The following is an 18,288-nucleotide window of genomic DNA, read 5'->3' on the forward strand; positions in this document are numbered from 1 at the left end:
CTGAGACCCATCACTGATTTTTCTTAGCTGAGTGGAGCTCAAACAAGCTATTGTCCTGCAAAGGAAATCCAAGTTTAGAAACACAAGGATTGCTATTATTCTGACCAATAGAAGATTTTCTACAAAGTAGTAGAATTTATCTTACCGAGCAACAACAAGTAAGCATCCTGCTTGGAATTCATCCTCTGCTGTACCACCACCAGTGCAGTAATGACTGTGGCCTCAAAAGTCTCAGGAGGCAGAACTTTACACCACTAATAATAATAATAATAATAATAATAATAATTTATTATTTCTACCTGCCCATCTGGCTTGGTTTCCCCAACCACTCTGGGCGGCTTCCAACAAAAGATTAAAAATACATGAAAACATCAGTCATTAAAAACTTCCCTAAACAGGGCTGCCTTCAGATCCAGCACCACAGAAAACTCACAAAGTAGCACTACAAACATAACACAACAGCACCTTCTAAAATAAACCCCTTTTATCCAGACCACAGTGCAACTATCTTAATTCAAATCATGGTAGAGCTAAAAACAAAATTATAAGACAGAAAATAATTTTATTTTTGTTTCACATGTCAGCATAACTTCCCCATGCAGAGAGTGGAAGATGCCAAGAGATCTGCTCAGAGACATGCTCTCTCCATTAGGTTAGTAGGAAACCCAATTTTTCTAGGAGTTTTGCTGGTTAGTTGAAAAAAAGCCAGTTTTATAAAAAAACTTGCAGAGTTTTATAAAGACTGACATGAAGCTAACTTGCCCCAACCAACCAGAGTACAGTGGTACCTCAGGTTAAGTACTTAATTCGTTCCGGAGGTCCGAACTTAACCTGAAACTGTTCTTAACCTGAAGCACCACTTTAGCTAATGGGGCCTCCTGCTGCCGCCGCGCCACCGGAGCACAATTTCTGTTCTCATCCTGAAGCAAAGTTCTTAACCTGAAGCATTATTTCTGGGTTAGCGGAGTCTGTAACCTGAAGAGTATGTAACCTGAAGCGTATGTAACCTGAGGTACCACTGTAACTTAAGGCTAACCACGGTTTGGGCATTAAAACAAAGGTGTGGGAACCTGTGGCTTTCCAGCTGTTGTGTGACTACAGTTCCCATTGTCCATTGCCATTGGCCATGCTGGTTGGGGATGGTAGGAGTTGGGTTACGTGTTCCTCATCCCTGCATGAGCATTTCATTTCAGCTAGTAGAGTCTAGAATGGAAGCAACAGCTTCCTAGCTCCTCTTCATGGCACCGGATAAAGGAGTGCATGAGCCCAAGGTTTGATGTTGTTCACTCCTGTAACAATAGACCATGGCTATCATAACATTCAAACAAGGCCAATATATTTTATTTACGCTTGCTACTTAAAAACCTAGGTGAAAATGCCACTAATAATTCAGAATATCACCAATAACAAAACTGCAATTGAAAAAGTACTATGTAAGGCTCCGAGTAAGGAACACAATATAAATAATAAATTCCTTCCTCTTTGATTTTGCTTTAAAATTCATTGGCTTATTCCCGGAGAAGACGTGTTCCCTACAGTTGAGCACAGAAACAAAAGATACGAAACCTAAGAAATTGGAAGCAACAAAACATAATATATCAGCAGTGTAAAACCTGGAAGACATTGAATCACAAGGAGCATACAATTCTTCTTATGTTTCTCTTTTGTACTTCTTAGCATAAATCAGTTTTACTACTATAATGGGGTCTTTAGCCTGAAGTCAGGAAGCAACAATAAAGTGCAGAATAAGCTATAAATTAAGACCCATTTCATCTAAGTTTATTCTCTATAGGAAACGGCATGTAGAGCAAAATATATAGAGAGGAATACAGGAATGGTGACTTCAGGCCTTGGGCCTACAGTCTAACTATATTGAACCTTTTTTTTTTTTTTAGCTTTAAGAAGAGGAATTCTCACACAACCTACCTTAACAAGTTTCAGAAGTTTGTAAAGATCTTCAACCTCATCACCTTCGCATCTGTTATATACTTTGCCAGTTTCCACACTGGTGCCCTTAATCGTGCGGCGATAAAGTGGCAAGCCCATGGCTTCTGCATATAACTCTATTGCATGGTGCCCCACCGTTTGATACATGTAGCTGTCCAGCTCGTCAGTCCCTTCTGGAAGACAGACAAAAGTAAAGCTGTATTAGCTAATATTTACAATATGTACTAATAAGGTAGGAGAGCCTGTCCCCAGTTTTGTTTCAAATAGAACCCATCTGCGCTATACATTTAAAGCAGTATTATACTATTTCAATCAGTCAAGTCTTTCCCCAAAGAATCCTGGGAACTGTAGTTTGTAAAGGGTGCTGAGAGGAGTTAGGAGACCCCCGTTTCCCTCATAGAACTAAAATTCTCATCACACTAAAAAAACTACAGTTCCCAGAATTCTTTGGGGGGGAAGCCATGACTGTTTAAAACATTATAATAATGTTTTAAATGTTTCGTACAGATGAAGTTATGGATGAATCAACCTGACCACTTTTGTACATGGATGGGAATTACTTTATTCTCCAGCTTTGTGCAACTTTCCAACAAGTGTTTTGCTCCCCAAGTCACCATGGGAACAGCAGTTTCATGTTTTGTGGGTTGCTACTTACGTATTTCCACCACTCTCCCAACAGGAAATAAAAGTGATAATGTCACAGGGGCAGAATCAACCATGTAATAACAACACAAAACAAAGCCGACTTTGTAAACAATCATCTGTATCTCTCACATAGCAGCTTTGAGATGTTATAAATCACTTTTGATGTTTTATTACCGTCAAATGGTAGATAAATGTTGCGACATAAATAGTAAAGTACAGTAAAGTACATCAAATCTATATGCATACACAGAGCAATCAGCTTCTACTTTGTGTTGTTAGGTCTAATCCATGCAATTCTTTAAAAAGCCAAAGCCCTAAAAAGCTGCAAATGACAACTCCATAAAATAACCCATTATCCAGTAATAGAATAAAATAAGACTACAGCAAACCTGTCTTAAAAGAAGTCAAGAGATACTCCCAGCCTCCAACTCATGGAAGACAACCCAGAATGGCAACAAGGGACAGAGCTAGGCCCCTCATCCCCACTCCTTTTTTTTTGTGCATTATAACTTTGGAGAATGCCTGAAGGCGGCTTTAGAATTAGAGAACTGCAAGCCCAGAAATTCATGTTGTGTATCAGAACTGAACAGAGCTGATAGTCCTTCCCAAAAAAAAAATGCAACTCCTGGGTATGCCAAGCTCAGAATAATTTAGGTCAGCAGCAAAATCATTATTTGCTGCTATTATTAAACATCTGGGAGTCAGAAATCATTGCCGATCTAGGGCAAATCACTCAGAGATCTACCGGTAGAGATTCAACACTAATCCTCCAGCACAGTCAGTAGGGTGGCAGAGTTTGAGGGAATGTGAAATTCTCACCTTTGTTTTCAGCAGGTCTAAGATTGGCTAAGGCAACAATCTGGTGTCCAGCAGCAACACAATGCATCATATTGTAACAGCTGTCTTTCCCACCACTGGAATAAAAAGAATCAGTTGTATAAAAACAGCTCGGTAATGAGTTCAACAGTCATTTCAAAATGATAAAATATACAAATGAGAAAATGTTTACCGGGTATTGTTTGTTTGTTTGTTTTTTTAAAAAACCACTTTTCAGAAATCCTTAAGAAAGTTAAAAGTAGCACATATATAATTTGGATTTTAAGTGTTTCCACTCCAACCTATCACTTGCTAAATACACACTTGATATCCAGGTAGTGGATGTAGGGGAGGCCTCATTTCTTTTACTTCACACAAGGCTCCCTGTGCCCAATGATTTCCACACAGAATAAATGGTGAGGTCAAAGTTCCAATTGCACAGAAGAGCATCACAGAACTTTGGATCCCAACCAGTGTTTTCAACATAGGGACTCTTGGGCTTATAATGATAATTATCTGGGCTAAACCTACATGGATCCTTTAAAAAAATATATACTCTGCAGCCAGGTCACAAGCTTGCCTCTGTGCACAAATATGCATTTTACATTTCTCTGACTCAATGCCCAATTGGGTCTGTAATTGCTAGTGTGAAAAATGTGCATAAAAAAGAGTAAGATTGGTATGAAGAATAAAATGTCTCAGATTTTGCAGACTTGAGCTTTATACAAAAATGAACCAGCGTTGTGCCATTCTGCTTGAGTGAAGTTATTAAAAACAAACCTTGAGCATAAGATAATTTACTGCAAGCAAAGCAACAAGCTTTAAAAGCACTTAAACCCCCGTTTTCAGTGACTTCACATAGGGTGAATCTCAAATGCAAAACAACGTTGTGTGGGTGCAAGACTGCCATCAGAGACAATTTAGCTGCTAAGGACATTAGATGGAATGAAAGCTACTAAATACCAAAGTACTTGTGATGCACAAATGCGTGATTCTTTACAGGTAATTTCCCTGGCTTTAAGAAAAGATGCTCCATTTGCTATTACTTCTCACAGCATTAATATGGCTGTGCTCTTTAAAGAAAAGTAAGCATACCTAAAGTGCAAACCCCCCAAAAAGAAAACTATACAAATATACTTAAAGCAAAGTCCTGTACATGTCTATTCAGAAGTATGTCCCATTGGGTTGAATGGATTTACACCTAAGCAAGTAAGGATAGGATTGGTCCCACTGAATTCAAGAGCAGGTTATTAACACAAACAGCAGTTCACAGAATTGTAGATTTACTGTCTAAGTCAGGGGTTGTCAACCTGGTCCCTACCGCCCACTAGTGGGCGTTTCAGGATTCTAGGTGGGCCGGTAGGGGGTTCTAGGGCACAAGCTGAATCCTCCTTCCATCGAGCACTGGTGGGCGGTAAGGAAATTTTACCATCAAGAAAGATGCATTAGTGGGCGGTAGGTATAAAAAGGTTGACTAAGCCTGATCTAAGTGCATATACTGTAGAAATAATGTAATTTTTTTTAAAAAAAGTCACAGATTGTGTTCTACCATCTCCCTGGGTACCTGAGCTGGGCTGCATGTTGCTGCTAAGATAGCTTCCTTCAGTCAACCATATTAACCACTACTACCCAGTCCCTGGTCAGAGCATTACCAGCATGCTACTCTGGTATATCTGCTTGTGCCACCCACAGCCAGAGATGGCTTTGGGTTGGAAGCAGCAGGGTTCATTTTTGACATCCCAATACAGTGGTACCTCAGATTAAGAACTTAATTCGTTCCACAGGTCCGTTCAATACCTGAAACTGTTCTTAACCTGAAGCACCACTTTAGCTAATGGGGCCTCCCGCTGCCGCCACACCACCGGAACACGATTTCTGTTCTCATCCTGAAGCAAAGTTCTTAACCCGAGGTACTATTTCTGGGTTAGCGGAGTCTGTAACCTGAAGCATATGTAACCCGAGGTACCACTGTATTTTCCTGCTGGAAACCTTCTCAACTACACACAAGCAACCCACTTTATCAATAAATACAGAACACAGACCCACTTTTCCACAAAAGCCATAAATCACCATTATTTACTGAAGGTGACAATCTGTCCTTATGTCCCATTTCAAGGGTTTGTTAATTTGTATGAAACATGGCATCAATGTACCCCCAGAGAAATTCCGCAAGAGGGAGGAGTCAAGTTGCAGAAGAAAGTTACTACCTAATATGAAACACAGGTGGTTTGTGCATGAAACCCCTTCAAGCAAATCAAACTATGTAACAAGGCCCTCCATGGACTCCTGGCCTTCAAATGCCTGAGTAAGCTGACAATGGGAAACTGCTCCCCTTGGCCTTTTAATGTGTTTACACATGCATGCAAAACTTCCAACATTTTAGCTTATTTCTCAAATTGAAGGAAGCAGACGTATATGCATCCTATGAGACTGCAGGACAGCAGCTAGAGCAGCAATTTTACAGCCAAAGTGCAAAATTCTGCAAAGTGTTGATAGCCACCTTCACTAACAGATGAATGAAATGGCGGGCACCTGCAGGCCCATTTACCTCAAGCTGGTGATTAAGGTGTACAGACAGTATGGTGCACATGAGTCAGGGAGAAAATGTGTGTGTGTGTGTGTGTCTGTGATAAGTGGTCCCCAGGTCTGTGGTAACTTGGCAGCAGGGCAAAGCACTACGAACTTGTGAGCTGAGCAAGCCATTTCCTGAGGTTTTCAAGGTTCAGGAAGGCACAAAACACCCAATACATTTAGAAATAGCTCAGTTTCTTCAAGTTTGAGAACAAATCCCTGCAAAAACAAGTGTTTCCAAGGCCAGCTCCATCTCTTTCCCTTTGTAAATGTTGCCACGTTGTGTTCACACTATACCCTTAAAACACATTCAAAACACATTATTTCCTTCAAAGTATTCTGGACACTGTAACTTTTTAAGGGTTGTTAGGAACAGTAACTCTGAGTGGTAAACTACAGTGCCCAGGATTTTTTGAGGGAAAGAATGTGTTTCAAGTGTGCTTGAAAGGTATGGTGTAGGACACAGCATAAACTTAGCCCACGACTTCCCAACTCTACCCACAGAGAAGCAAGGGGTGAGGTGGACATCTGGGTGGCCACTGTGAGCTGGACTGGAGGGGCCACATGACCTGATCCTGCATGCTCTTCTTATTGTTCTTAGGTGCAATATCAAACAGATGGCTGTAAGAAAATCTCAGCACCTTCTATATTAAACCACACAGGCATAGAAAAAGCTGTCCTTGTTCCCACTATGCACTGGGCTGAAAGGGGAAGCAAAAAACAAAACCCCAAGGCGCATATGCTGCAGAGATGACCCGCAAATGCTGCACGGTTTTAAATCAGCCAGTCGACTCCGGAGACAGCAAAGCAAAGCAGGAAGCGTGGGGTCAGACGGACTGAGAGGGGGTAGAAAGGAAATTGCTGATTACAAACAGAAAGGTGGTGGCGGGAGGGAAAACTGATCCGAGGAGGCTTATCTTTGCTTGCCCCCCTCACTTCACTCCGCCAGCCACCCCCGCGCTATATGGGGCTCCAGCACTTCTCCCTTATGTAGAAACCTTGCAGTGGAAATACTAGTCCATTGTGGGGGCAGCCCTTACACACACACTGTTCTTTTTTACCTGATTAAAGCCACTACTTTCATGTTGCACAACACCTTGGGCTGGATTTAAGTGCATGCGAAGAGCGCCCGGGGTTAAGAGTGCAAGCCACCAACTAGGCGCAAACACACCAACACACACACTGCCTCTTCCAACCCACGTTGCTGCCCGGCTGCTGCTGCTGCTGCTGTCTGATGCTTCCTTCCTTCCCCGGGAAGTCCCTCCCGCCTGGGTCTGTCCCCCGAGATGCCTGAACAAAACAATCACCTTTCGCAGCCGTGATGAGGCATTCCCTCCGTCCTTTTGGCAGCATGAAGTCGGTCCGCAGGCGACAAACTGCAAGAGCCAGCCCTGCCGTCATATGAGCGGACGGGTAGCGGGGTGGCTAAATTTCAGGCACAGCGTCGGGCAGCTATGAGCTGGCACTGAGGCGGTTTGTAGTGAGGGCAAGGCTGAGCGCACGTGTGCGACTGCTGCCTAGCTGCTGCGTGAGTTAGAAGCGCTTTTGCCGGTTCTCGCACAGCAGCGCTTAGTCTGTGGCACGCTCCGCTCTGGGATTTGCCAGGTTTCAGACCCAGAGCGTGGGAAGTAATAAAAAGAGTGCCTCTGAGCATGTGCCGGGTGCATTTCTGTCGTCGAGCAGCCAGAGCCAGTCAGTGTGTCGATTATGAAATGAAGGGACCTTCTACGTTACAGCCAGGCTTGAACGGCAAAATTCCCCTTTTTCTTTTAGTAAATCATTAGGTGAGCAAGTGTTGGAGGTTTACAGCCCCCAACCTAAACATGTTGTTAGAAAGGTTGGGGGCAAGCCCCATGGGCGTAGCCAGGAAATTTTTGGCGGTGGGCCGGCAAAGTTATTGATTGTGGTTTTTAGGAAATGACCCCATAAAGAGGACATTACAGGGTAATTTCAATGCTTTTCAATAACATTTGTGGAGGGGGGGGGACAACAGCACACACCCACACCGTCTCTCTGCCCTACTCTATTCCAAGCAGTAGCAAGAGTCCAGGGGAATTCCAAGCGCTTACCCCGGGTCTGTGTTCCTTTGGAGAAAGTAGGCACAATGGAGGTTAGTACTTTAATGGTATATGCTTTATTTTACACACATATACAGTGGTACCTGGGGTTAAGTACTTAATTCGTTCTGGAGGTCCGTTCTTAACTTGAAACGGTTCTTAACCTGAAGCACCACTTTAGCTAATGGGGCCTCCTGCTGCTGCTGCGCCGCCGGAGCACGATTTCTGTTCTTATCCTGAAGCAAAGTTCTTAACCTGAAGCACTATTTCTGGGTTAGCGGAGTCTGTAACCTGAAGCGTATGTAACCTGAAGTGTCTGTAACCCGAGGTACCACTGTACAGCCTTTAGGCTTCAGTGGAGGGGCGCACAGCAGCAGCACCCCAAAACGCACCACCTTGTCCTTAAAGCAGCATTACCAGCATCCTTTTTGCTCTACTGCCCATATTGGTGTTCCAGGCACATAAAATCTTCTCATGGTACCTGGTATTCATTTGCATTCTAATGGTCAGTTCATTTGAAATACTAATGGTTAATCCCCACCCTCTGGCATCACCTAGCAAAGGAGTTCCTCTGACTTCATCAACACTTTGACTAGGATTAAAGACTTGTACACACTTAGGACATTTACCTAGGTTAACTCTTCACATGCTCATTGCTGATGCTGAGAAGTAGGTCCACACATTTCAATACACATGGATCTTGATTATGTTCTCAAAAGTCTGATACACAGTCTTTCAACATAAACACTAATTAAACACCTGACACCCATTACCTAACCCGCTTTTAATATAAATAAATGCTATATTACTCATTTCACAATTTTAATGGCTCTAGCTCCAGTTAGGCTCCCTGCTACTTTATGTAATAGGAAATTGCCAGGCAGGGGAGAAAACAAGTACAGCGGTACCTTGGTTTTCGAACGTAATCTGTTCCGGAAGACTGTTGAAGTTCTGAAGCGTTCAAAAAGTGAAACTCAATAGCCGACAGCTAGGCCTCAGGATCTTGCACTCAGCGGAAGCTGCGTGGCATGTTCGACTTCTGAGGTGTGTTCAAAAACCGAAGCATGTACTCCAGGTTTACGATGTTCAAGTTCCGAAACATTCGGCAATGGAAACGTTCGAAAACCAAGGTACCATATGTATCTAATGTGTACAGAAGTATAAAAGTTTTAGGAACTTCTGGTTGTCAGAGGAAGAGAGCTAGATTTGAAGCCGTACTTATGTACTTAGAATCATGGAGTTGGACAGGATCTTTAAAGGTCATTTCCAATCCCCTGCTGTTCAGACTAGTCCATAGATAACTGAGTGCTTTGATTGTAATTATAGGTGTGTGACATATGCGTCCTGCTATAGTTTTTGTAGCCAAGTGACAGGAGGTGAATAGCCTGGAATTAGCTTGCTTAGGAGAGATCTCCCCAAATGCCTCTTCTCCAAAGGAGCTGCAGAGAAAGATGGCCTGTATGCATTTTGGTGAATTTGTGACATCACACTTAATTCCCTCCTATGTCCTTCACCACCAAAATACAAAAGTAACAAAAATACAGCTGCTATGTCTTCCATGTGGTGCTAATATGGTCTGTATTGCCTGCAAGACACTCCTTTTTTATTGGGGAGTAAATCCAGTAAAATGATTTTTAATGAATGGATTTATATAAGAATAAATCTGGCTACAAGCCTTTGGATCGTTTTAAAGTACAGTCATACCTCTAGTTGCGTTAGGTTCATGTTGCGGATTTTCGGGTTGTGAACGCGGCAAACCCGGAAGTGTATACTTCTGGGTTTCGCCGCACGTGCAGAAGCATTCGGCACACTTTGCGCATGCGCAGAAGCGCTCTATTATGGCACATGCACACGCAGAAGCAGCACTCTACTTATGGACTTTTCGGGGTACGAACGGCACCCTGGAACGGATCGCGCCCGTAAGTAGAGATACCACTGTATTTGGAGAACTGTGGAACCTGAACAACCCAACATTTGAAGGCCAATTCTGAGCATGATAAACTAGTACGGACCAATGTGTTGTGCAGACAGGAAGAAGAAAAGCGAAAACCGAACTTTGATGCCCGATGGACGGGGGCACAGGATAAGAAATGCAGGGTGACAGAAATGTGCAGGTTAGAGGACTGGCACTGTGGAAGAATGCCATCTTAAGAGCTACTATTTGGTTGCCTGAGTGTGGAACCTGCAGTCATTCAGATGGAAGCTTTTAATGTTCGATGCATTACTGTAGTTTAATAATTTGTTGGAAGCCGCCCAGAGTGGCTGGGGAGGCCTGGCCAGATGGGCGGGGTATAAGTATTATTATTATTATTATTATTATTATTATTATTATTATGCCTGGCACCAAAGGGCTTTCCTTTCCCCACATACATTTAATACTTACCATTCTTACATTCTGCTGGGCATTTAGATTGGGTTAGGCTTGTCCTGTTTATGCTATATGTATTTTTTTCATGGGGTGTTGATATTGCTTTTTGAATTGGATTGAAACATTGCTGGTTTCCTGTTATTAATTCATATATAAATATAGATAATACTGTTTGTAATTTATACTGCAGGTCACAAGACTTTTTTTTTTTTTAGTATAAAGCATAGCAGATAAGTAATGGAAATAACAGTGGTGGTAGTTATTATAGAAATACAAATATTCATATAATAATCAGGATTATTCCCATAATTCTTAGGATCTTCCAAATAAAGTGGATGATCCAAATCAGATTGCATACTATGAAAGCTCGTGATTGTCCAGAGGGAAGGATTGTAACTTTTTGCTATTATAGCTGTGAAAAGAAGCAATGCAGGCATGTTCTTAATTAAAGCACTAAGTCCAGAGGATATGTAGAAGTTTCAGACATAAAATGCTTAGTAAAGCCTGCTGATGGGAAATAATCACCCACTCAGAAACACCGTAAAAATGTGACACTTGTTTTAAAAACACTTAAAAATGTACACTGAGTTGTTATTTGAGCTGCAATCATCCACACAATTGTTTGGGAAAATGTATTAATGACTCTGACTTGATTTAATGGAGAAGCACTACACGGGTATTTTTATTTATGATAGTCTACAAACAAGGACAAATATTTTAAACCTGATGGGCTAACATGATTAGAACAGCTTGGGAGAAGCCTAAAAAGAATATTGTAAACAAGTTATTTGCGATCCTCTTTAGAAGTCCATAAAAGTGGTTATTTTATAAAGGCTTTGTAATGCAGGTTTCGACAGATCAGTCTTTTTGCAACATATTCTTCCTTAGCAACATTAGTTTCAGCAAAACTAAAAACAAAAAAGTGTTGTTTTCCTTCCTTAGAGGCTCTGCTATTAATATTATTGCCTAAAATAGTACCTAATACAGAAGTTATTTTCTGTCTTCTAGTTTGGTTGCATTCTCTTATACATCCTTTCACATTTATTTTTAGCTGTAATCTGCCCGTCATTTTTCAGTATCTTAATAGAACAGAAGAATCTGAAGGCATACAACTTAGACTTGATTTACTCTTTGCCCTGACAGGTGTGACCTGAAAGTGACAGAATGGAGTGGTTAGAAGAAATAACCTCGGAAACATTTTGTCGAGCAATGCCAGAGCTTGCTGAATAGGCAAAGCCTTTCTGACAATATTTTAATGCAACAGATGTACAGTTGTTATTGGTCTCCCTTTGCTCAAGGGAAACCCTCCATTTGTGGGCTGGATGTTTGCAGTTAAGAATCTGCATAGAGAAAGAGCCCGTGGCTCAGTGCTGGAGTACATGGTTTGCATGAAGATGGTCCAAGCGCCAGTCCCTGGTATTTCCTGTTGAAGGATCTTGAGTAGAAGACCTGAAAAAGAGCGGCCTCTTGAGATCTTGGTTGGCTGTTGCCAATCAAGGTGAACCAGGGATAGGGAGCACATGGCCCTCCAGAGGTCTCCAACTCCCATCAGTCCCAGTCAACATAGCCCACGCTCAGAGATGATGGGGGTTGTAGAGCATTTGGAGGGCCACAGGTTTCCCACTCCTGAAGCAGACAATATACAGTGGACCAGTACTCTGATCCAATATAATATGTATTTCTATGAATGTCAAAAGTTGTGTATTTGATAGTTATTACAGTCACTCGCTGACAAGGTGTATCCCGAGTTAATGTGGCTTTAGAGCTCAGGGGTCCACAGTTGACATGATTTTCTCATTGTACCAGCTTCAGGAGGTCTGCTAAGAGCAGAGGTACCCTTTGTACATCACCTTCATAGATCAGATGATGGCCTTTGACCTTGTCAGCTGAAAAGGACACAAACTGCTCAGCCAGTCGGATGCCCACCTAAGCTTCACAAGATGATCCTTCCACAAGAACATGCACAGCACCATCCAGTATAACGGCTCATCCTTGGACACCTTCACTATAAAGAACAGTGTGAAACAGGGCTGTGTTCTTGCCCCGACTCTCTAGAGCCACAGCAGGCATTGTAACTCTCCATGTTTTGACTTTACGCACAACCACAAAGGCATACTCCTTCATTGTCTCCCAAGACAAATAGATGCCAATATGCTGCTAGTGTTGGGAAAAAATGAATGCACGTGTGATTTTGTGACATTTTTAAAAACTGGTTTTGCTTTATTTTATTTTACTTCCTTAGAGGCTGACTCTTCTCTGCTCAAGCTTAGGAACACTCGTGTCTTCACTTCACACTCTGCTGTGATTCTAAGTTAAGAAGAAGATACCAGCTACAGTGGTACCTCGGGTTAAGTACTTAATTCGTTCCGGAGGTCCGTTCTTAACCTGAAACTTTTCTTAACCTGAAGCACCACTTTAGCTAATGGAGCCTCCTGCTGCTGCTGCGCCACCGGAGCACAATTTCTGTTCTTATCCTGAAGCAAAATTCTTAACCTGAAGCACTATTTCTGGGTTAGCGGAGTCTGTAACCTGAAGCGTATGCAACCTGAAGCATATGTAACCCGAGGTACCACTGTACTGATATATATATTTTTCACAACTAGAACAGTGCCGTGTGTAACCCATGAATATCTGTGGTTGAATTTAGGATATTAGTGGTGGGGCATATTGGTTCTGGAGCTAAAGAGTGGCACAGATCAAGGCCCTGTCCATATCATACATACTAAATAGTGGCACAGATCAAGGCCCTATCCATATTGTTATGTACTGAGTTGAATAGGATCCAAACTGTAGCAGTCTGATTGGTCCTAGAACAATAGGATCCAAAAGGCAGCAGTCTGATTGGTCCTAGAACAATAGGATTCAGAATGCAGCAGTCTGATTGGTCCTAGAACAATGCAGCAGTATGATTGGTTGGCAGGAACCACCCAATCCTGCTCCAGATAGAAGTGAATCCACAACCTGATTGGCTTACAGTAGAATTCCAGAATTAGCCAATCATGTGCAGCCCATTGTGTAAATAATGTATATAAAGCAGATACTGTGAGGGGACATTTATTCATTCCTCCTCACCACTATGAGCTGAATAAAGAGCATGAAATCACTTTGCGACTCTGAGTATATTTCACTGGCGACGAGGATGGGATCCCGCTGAGCTGACTGCCACACACAGCACCGCAGCACCGCCAACTGCCGCACCGCTGCCTCGCACCGTGTATCCAGGCTTCAGCTCCGGGGCACAAGGAACTCAGAATGGCAGCCAACAGCAGCTTCTCGCCATTCAACCCAGCATCTGGAGACTGGGAAGCGTACGCCTCCCGTTTCACCTTCCTCCTAGAAGCCAAAGGGGTCACCGACGAAGAAGACGCCAAGAAGAGGGCGATATTCTTCAGCGTCTGCGGAGAGGAGACGTTTGAAATCGCCCGGGCTCTCCTTGCGCCTGAAGACGTCGCTACTGTTCCATACAAAACAATAATGGAACAGCTGAAGGGGCACTTTTCGCCGCAGCCCTCAGTGGTGGCTCGTCGAAATGCCTTCTACGCAAAGCGGCAAGCCCCTGGGGAAACCATAACTGGGTTTGTGACCTCTCTCCGCCAAGCCGCCCGGTTCTGCAACTTCTCAGAGCTGGAGAACATGCTTCGTGACCGCCTCGTCGGTGGCCTGAAGGATGAGAAGCTGCAACGACGCCTCTACGCTAAGAAGGACCTAACGTTCCAGGTCGCTCTGGAGGAGGCCCTGGCAACAGAAGCTGCCGAGAGGTCGACCCAAGAGGCACGGCCGAGCCTGCCATCCCAACCGAGGGTCCACCATGAAGACCTCACCGACGACTCAGGATCCGACAGGGAGGAGGTGCACCGAGTACAGCAGCGCACTCAAGCAGCGCACAGACCACAGCTGCCTCGACGAGAAGGAGGGAACTGCGCAAGCTGCGGGGAGAGTCACGAGAGGAGGACCTGCCGTTTCCGCAACGCAGAGTGCAGGCAGTGCAGAAAATCGGGACACATCGCCCGGGTGTGTCGGGCTCGGCCCACCCGACACCAGGCATCAGATGACCAATCCAAGAGCCCCAGGTCCCGGGGCCCAACGCACCAAGGCAACTCGACGGAGCTCACGGACTTCCAGGTATACCAGTTGCCCCACCCCAACGTAGAGAAAATTTATGTAGAGGTACAGATAGAGGGGGCCCCATGCCGCATGGAGCTTGACACGGGTTCAACTCTATCCATAATCTCGGCAAGGACCTTAAGGAAACTGTGTCCCACTGGGGGTCCCAAACTCAGGCCGGCCCCATTCACCCTCCGGGACTTCCAGAAACGTAAGGTCCCCACAATGGGGGTGGGGACCTTCAGGGTGCAATACCGAGGGCGGACGCGGCAACTGGACTTGCTTGTGGTCAAGGGCCCCTACATTAGCTTACTGGGATTGGCATGGTTTGGACCACTGGGGCTAGCTGTCACCGGGGTGAACCACACTAGCTTACAAGTGGACGTGGACGCCATATGCAAGGAATTTCCAGGGGTTTTCGATGGGAAATTGGGACAGTATACGGGCCCCCCCATTGCGCTACAGCTTGACCCCGCAGTACGACCGGTCAGGCTCAAGGCCCGCCGGGTCCCGTTCGCCTTGAAACCCCGTATAGACGAGGAATTGGACCGACTCGTAGAGCAAGGAGTGCTGGAGCCGGTGCCTAATGCTCCCTGGGAAACCCCAATCGTCACACCCGTCAAGCCTAATGGTTCGGTCCGCATCTGCGCAGACTACAAATGTACCATAAACAAGGCCCTCACGGCCCACGCATACCCAGTGCCAGTGGTCAGCCATGTCCTTGCCACCCTGGCTGGGTCGAAAATTTTTGGCAAGCTGGACTTGGCCCAAGCATATCAACAGCTGCCAGTAGATGAGGCCACAGCAGAGGCACAGACGATTGTGACGCACAGAGGAGCGTTCAGGGTAAAGCGGCTGCAATTCGGTGTCAGCGTGGCACCAGGCATATTCCAGAATATAATGGACTCTCTCCTTAAAGGGATTCCTGGCGTCACCCCCTTCTTCGATGATGTGTTGATTGCCGGCCCCACACCAGAGGAGTTTGAGGACCGCCTCCGCACCGTTCTGCACCGTTTCCAGACGGCGGGTCTCAAGGTGAAGCGGGAAAAATGTCTACTAGGAGTGCCTCAGGTGGACTTTCTGGGATTTATGGTGGACGCAGAAGGGGTCCACCCGACTGGGGACAAGGTACGGGCCATTTGTGATGCCCCAGCGCCCAAGAGCAAGACTGAACTTCAGGCCTTCTTGGGGCTATTGAACTTTTACCATTCCTTCCTTCCCCACAAGGCGGCGGTAGCGGAGCCCCTACACAGACTCCTGGACAAGCGGGCCCCTTGGGTGTGGGGCCAGCGCCAGGAGGCCGCATTCCAGGCAGTCAAGGACTTGCTTGTCTCAAACTCGGTCTTGGCACACTTCGACGAGAGGCTGCCGGTGGTGCTAGCATGCGACGCCTCACCCTATGGCATTGGAGCGGTCCTGGGGCACCAACTCCCGGATGGAAGAGAGGTACCGGTGGCGTACTTTTCCCAGACACTTAACACAACCGAGCGGAACTACTCGCAAATCGACAAGGAGGGTCTGGCAATCGTAAAGGGAGTAAAAAATTCCATGATTTCTTGTACGGGCGGCCCTTCACCGTGGTGACTGACCACAAGCCGTTGCTTGGCTTGTTTGCCCCCGAAAAGCAGACCCCCCAAGTGCTGTCTCCTCGCGTCCTCAGGTGGTCAATTTTCCTTGCCAGCTACCAGTATGCACTGATTCACCGACCTGGGAAGGCGATGGGCCATGCGGACGCCCTCAGCAGGCTACCACTACCGGAAACAGGCCCTGACCCAGCACCTGCACAAGAGGTTATGAGCCTGGAGCTGCTTCCCGACCGCCCCATTCAGGCACAAGAAGTTGCACACCATTCCAAGAGAGATAGGGTCATCTCCCGGGTCCTGGACTGGGTGTGGAGGGGATGGCCCAGCAGCAGCCCCGGGCCAGAATTCGCCGGCTACACAACCCGCAAACATGAACTGTCGGCCCACAAGGGGTGCCTGTTATGGGGAAGCAGAGTCGTTGTTCCCCAGCCCCTCTGCAAAAGGGTCCTCACAGCCCTACACGAGACACATCCAGGGGTAGTAAGAATGAAGGCCCTTGCCAGGAGTTATGTGTGGTGGCCGGGGATCGATGGAGAGATAGAGGCCTGGGTCAAACACTGCCAGGCCTGCCAAGAATCCCGCCCAGATCCCCCAAGGGCCCCAGTCCAGTCCTGGGAGTCCGCCCGAGCACCATGGTCGCGCCTGCATGTGGATTTCGCTGGCCCCTTTCAGGGGAAAACATTCTTCATAGTGGTGGACTCCTACACCAAATGGCTGGAAGTCGCACTGGTACCGTCCACTTCCACGTCCGCAGCCATCCGGGTACTACGCAGGCTGTTTGCAACCCACGGGCTCCCTGACACTCTCGTCTCAGACAACGGGACTGCATTTACGTCAGGAGAATTCCAAACCTTCACAGCGCAGAACGCCATCCGCCACATCCGTTCGGCGCCGTTCCACCCTGCCACCAATGGCCAAGCAGAACGCATGGTGCGGACCACCAAGGACACCCTTCGCCGCATGACGCAAGGGGACTGGGAGTACCGCCTTGCCACATTCCTTCTAGCACAGCACAGCACCCCCAGCTCAACGACTGGCCGGAGCCCCGCTGAACTACTAATGGGTCGGCGCCTTGCAATCAGATTGGACCGCCTTCACCCCGATAGAGCTCAGGATGAGATAGTGGTGGGGGAAGGCAGGAACCCCCGGACCTTCGAGGCCCAGGACCCAGTGTACGCAAAGAATTTTGGGGCAGGCCCAGCATGGGTACCCGCCACAATCACCAGGGTCACTGGCCCCGTGTCGTACGAGGTGCTAACGGATGGGGGGCAATGCTGGCGCCGCCACTGCGACCAGATACGGCGATGATTCCCGGGAGAAAACCAGGAGGAGGACAGGTCAGAGGAGTCCCAAGGGAACAGCGGGGCAGTGAGGCCCATAGAGCAGGAGGGGCCAGCAGGAGAGGCAGAATCAGTAAATACAGAGAGGACCCGTGAGGCCGAAAGGACACCGGAACCAGAACCACGACTGAGCGAGCCGGTTGCACCAGACCAAACAGCCGCATCACAGCCAGCATCCTTGGAACACGAGCCAGAACCCGGAGCCCGGACCAGGGAACACCCCAGGCCACAACGCACACGTAGGCCGCCGGCATACCTTGAGGACTATGAATGCGACCTCCCGGGCAGGACTGGAACTTAGAGGGGAGGGGTGTTATGTACTGAGTTGAATAGGATCCAAACTGTAGCAGTCTGATTGGTCCTAGAACAATAGGATCCAAAAGGCAGCAGTCTGATTGGTCCTAGAACAATAGGATTCAGAATGCAGCAGTCTGATTGGTCCTAGAACAATGCAGCAGTATGATTGGTTGGCAGGAACCACCCAATCCTGCTCCAGATAGAAGTGAATCCACAACCTGATTGGCTTACAGTAGAATTCCAGAATTAGCCAATCATGTGCAGCCCATTGTGTAAATAATGTATATAAAGCAGATACTGTGAGGGGACATTTATTCATTCCTCCTCACCACTATGAGCTGAATAAAGAGCATGAAATCACTTTGCGACTCTGAGTATATTTCACATATCATACATTCAAAGCACGGTAATACCACTTTAACAGTCATGGCTTCCCCCAAAGAATCCTGGGAACTGTAGCTGGTTAAGGATGTTGGGAATCATAGCTCTCTGAGGGGTCTTTTAACAATTCTCAGCACCCTTAGCAAGCTATAGTTCCTAGGATTCTTTGGGCAAAGTCG

At 46.1% G+C, this 18,288-nt stretch overlaps 1 protein-coding gene across 1 annotated transcript in view; it reads right to left on the minus strand.

Annotated features, from left to right (window-relative positions):
* DPH6 (diphthamine biosynthesis 6) overlaps positions 1-7,223 on the minus strand; it is a 240,207-nt gene extending 232,984 nt beyond the window's left edge. The window contains exons 1-3 of the mRNA XM_080980137.1: positions 7,041-7,223; positions 3,412-3,506; positions 1,927-2,120 (exon numbers count right to left, since the gene is read on the minus strand). Of these exons, the coding sequence (XP_080836263.1) occupies positions 1,927-2,120; positions 3,412-3,506; positions 7,041-7,063 (312 nt within the window). The 5' untranslated portion in view covers positions 7,064-7,223. The remainder of the gene's footprint in view (positions 1-1,926; positions 2,121-3,411; positions 3,507-7,040) is intronic.
* Between the last annotated feature and the right edge of the window lie 11,065 nt (positions 7,224-18,288).

Source organism: Podarcis pityusensis, assembly GCF_964106645.2.
Source record: "Podarcis pityusensis genome assembly, chromosome: 1".
In the NCBI taxonomy this organism is placed as follows: Eukaryota; Metazoa; Chordata; class Lepidosauria; order Squamata; family Lacertidae; genus Podarcis; species Podarcis pityusensis.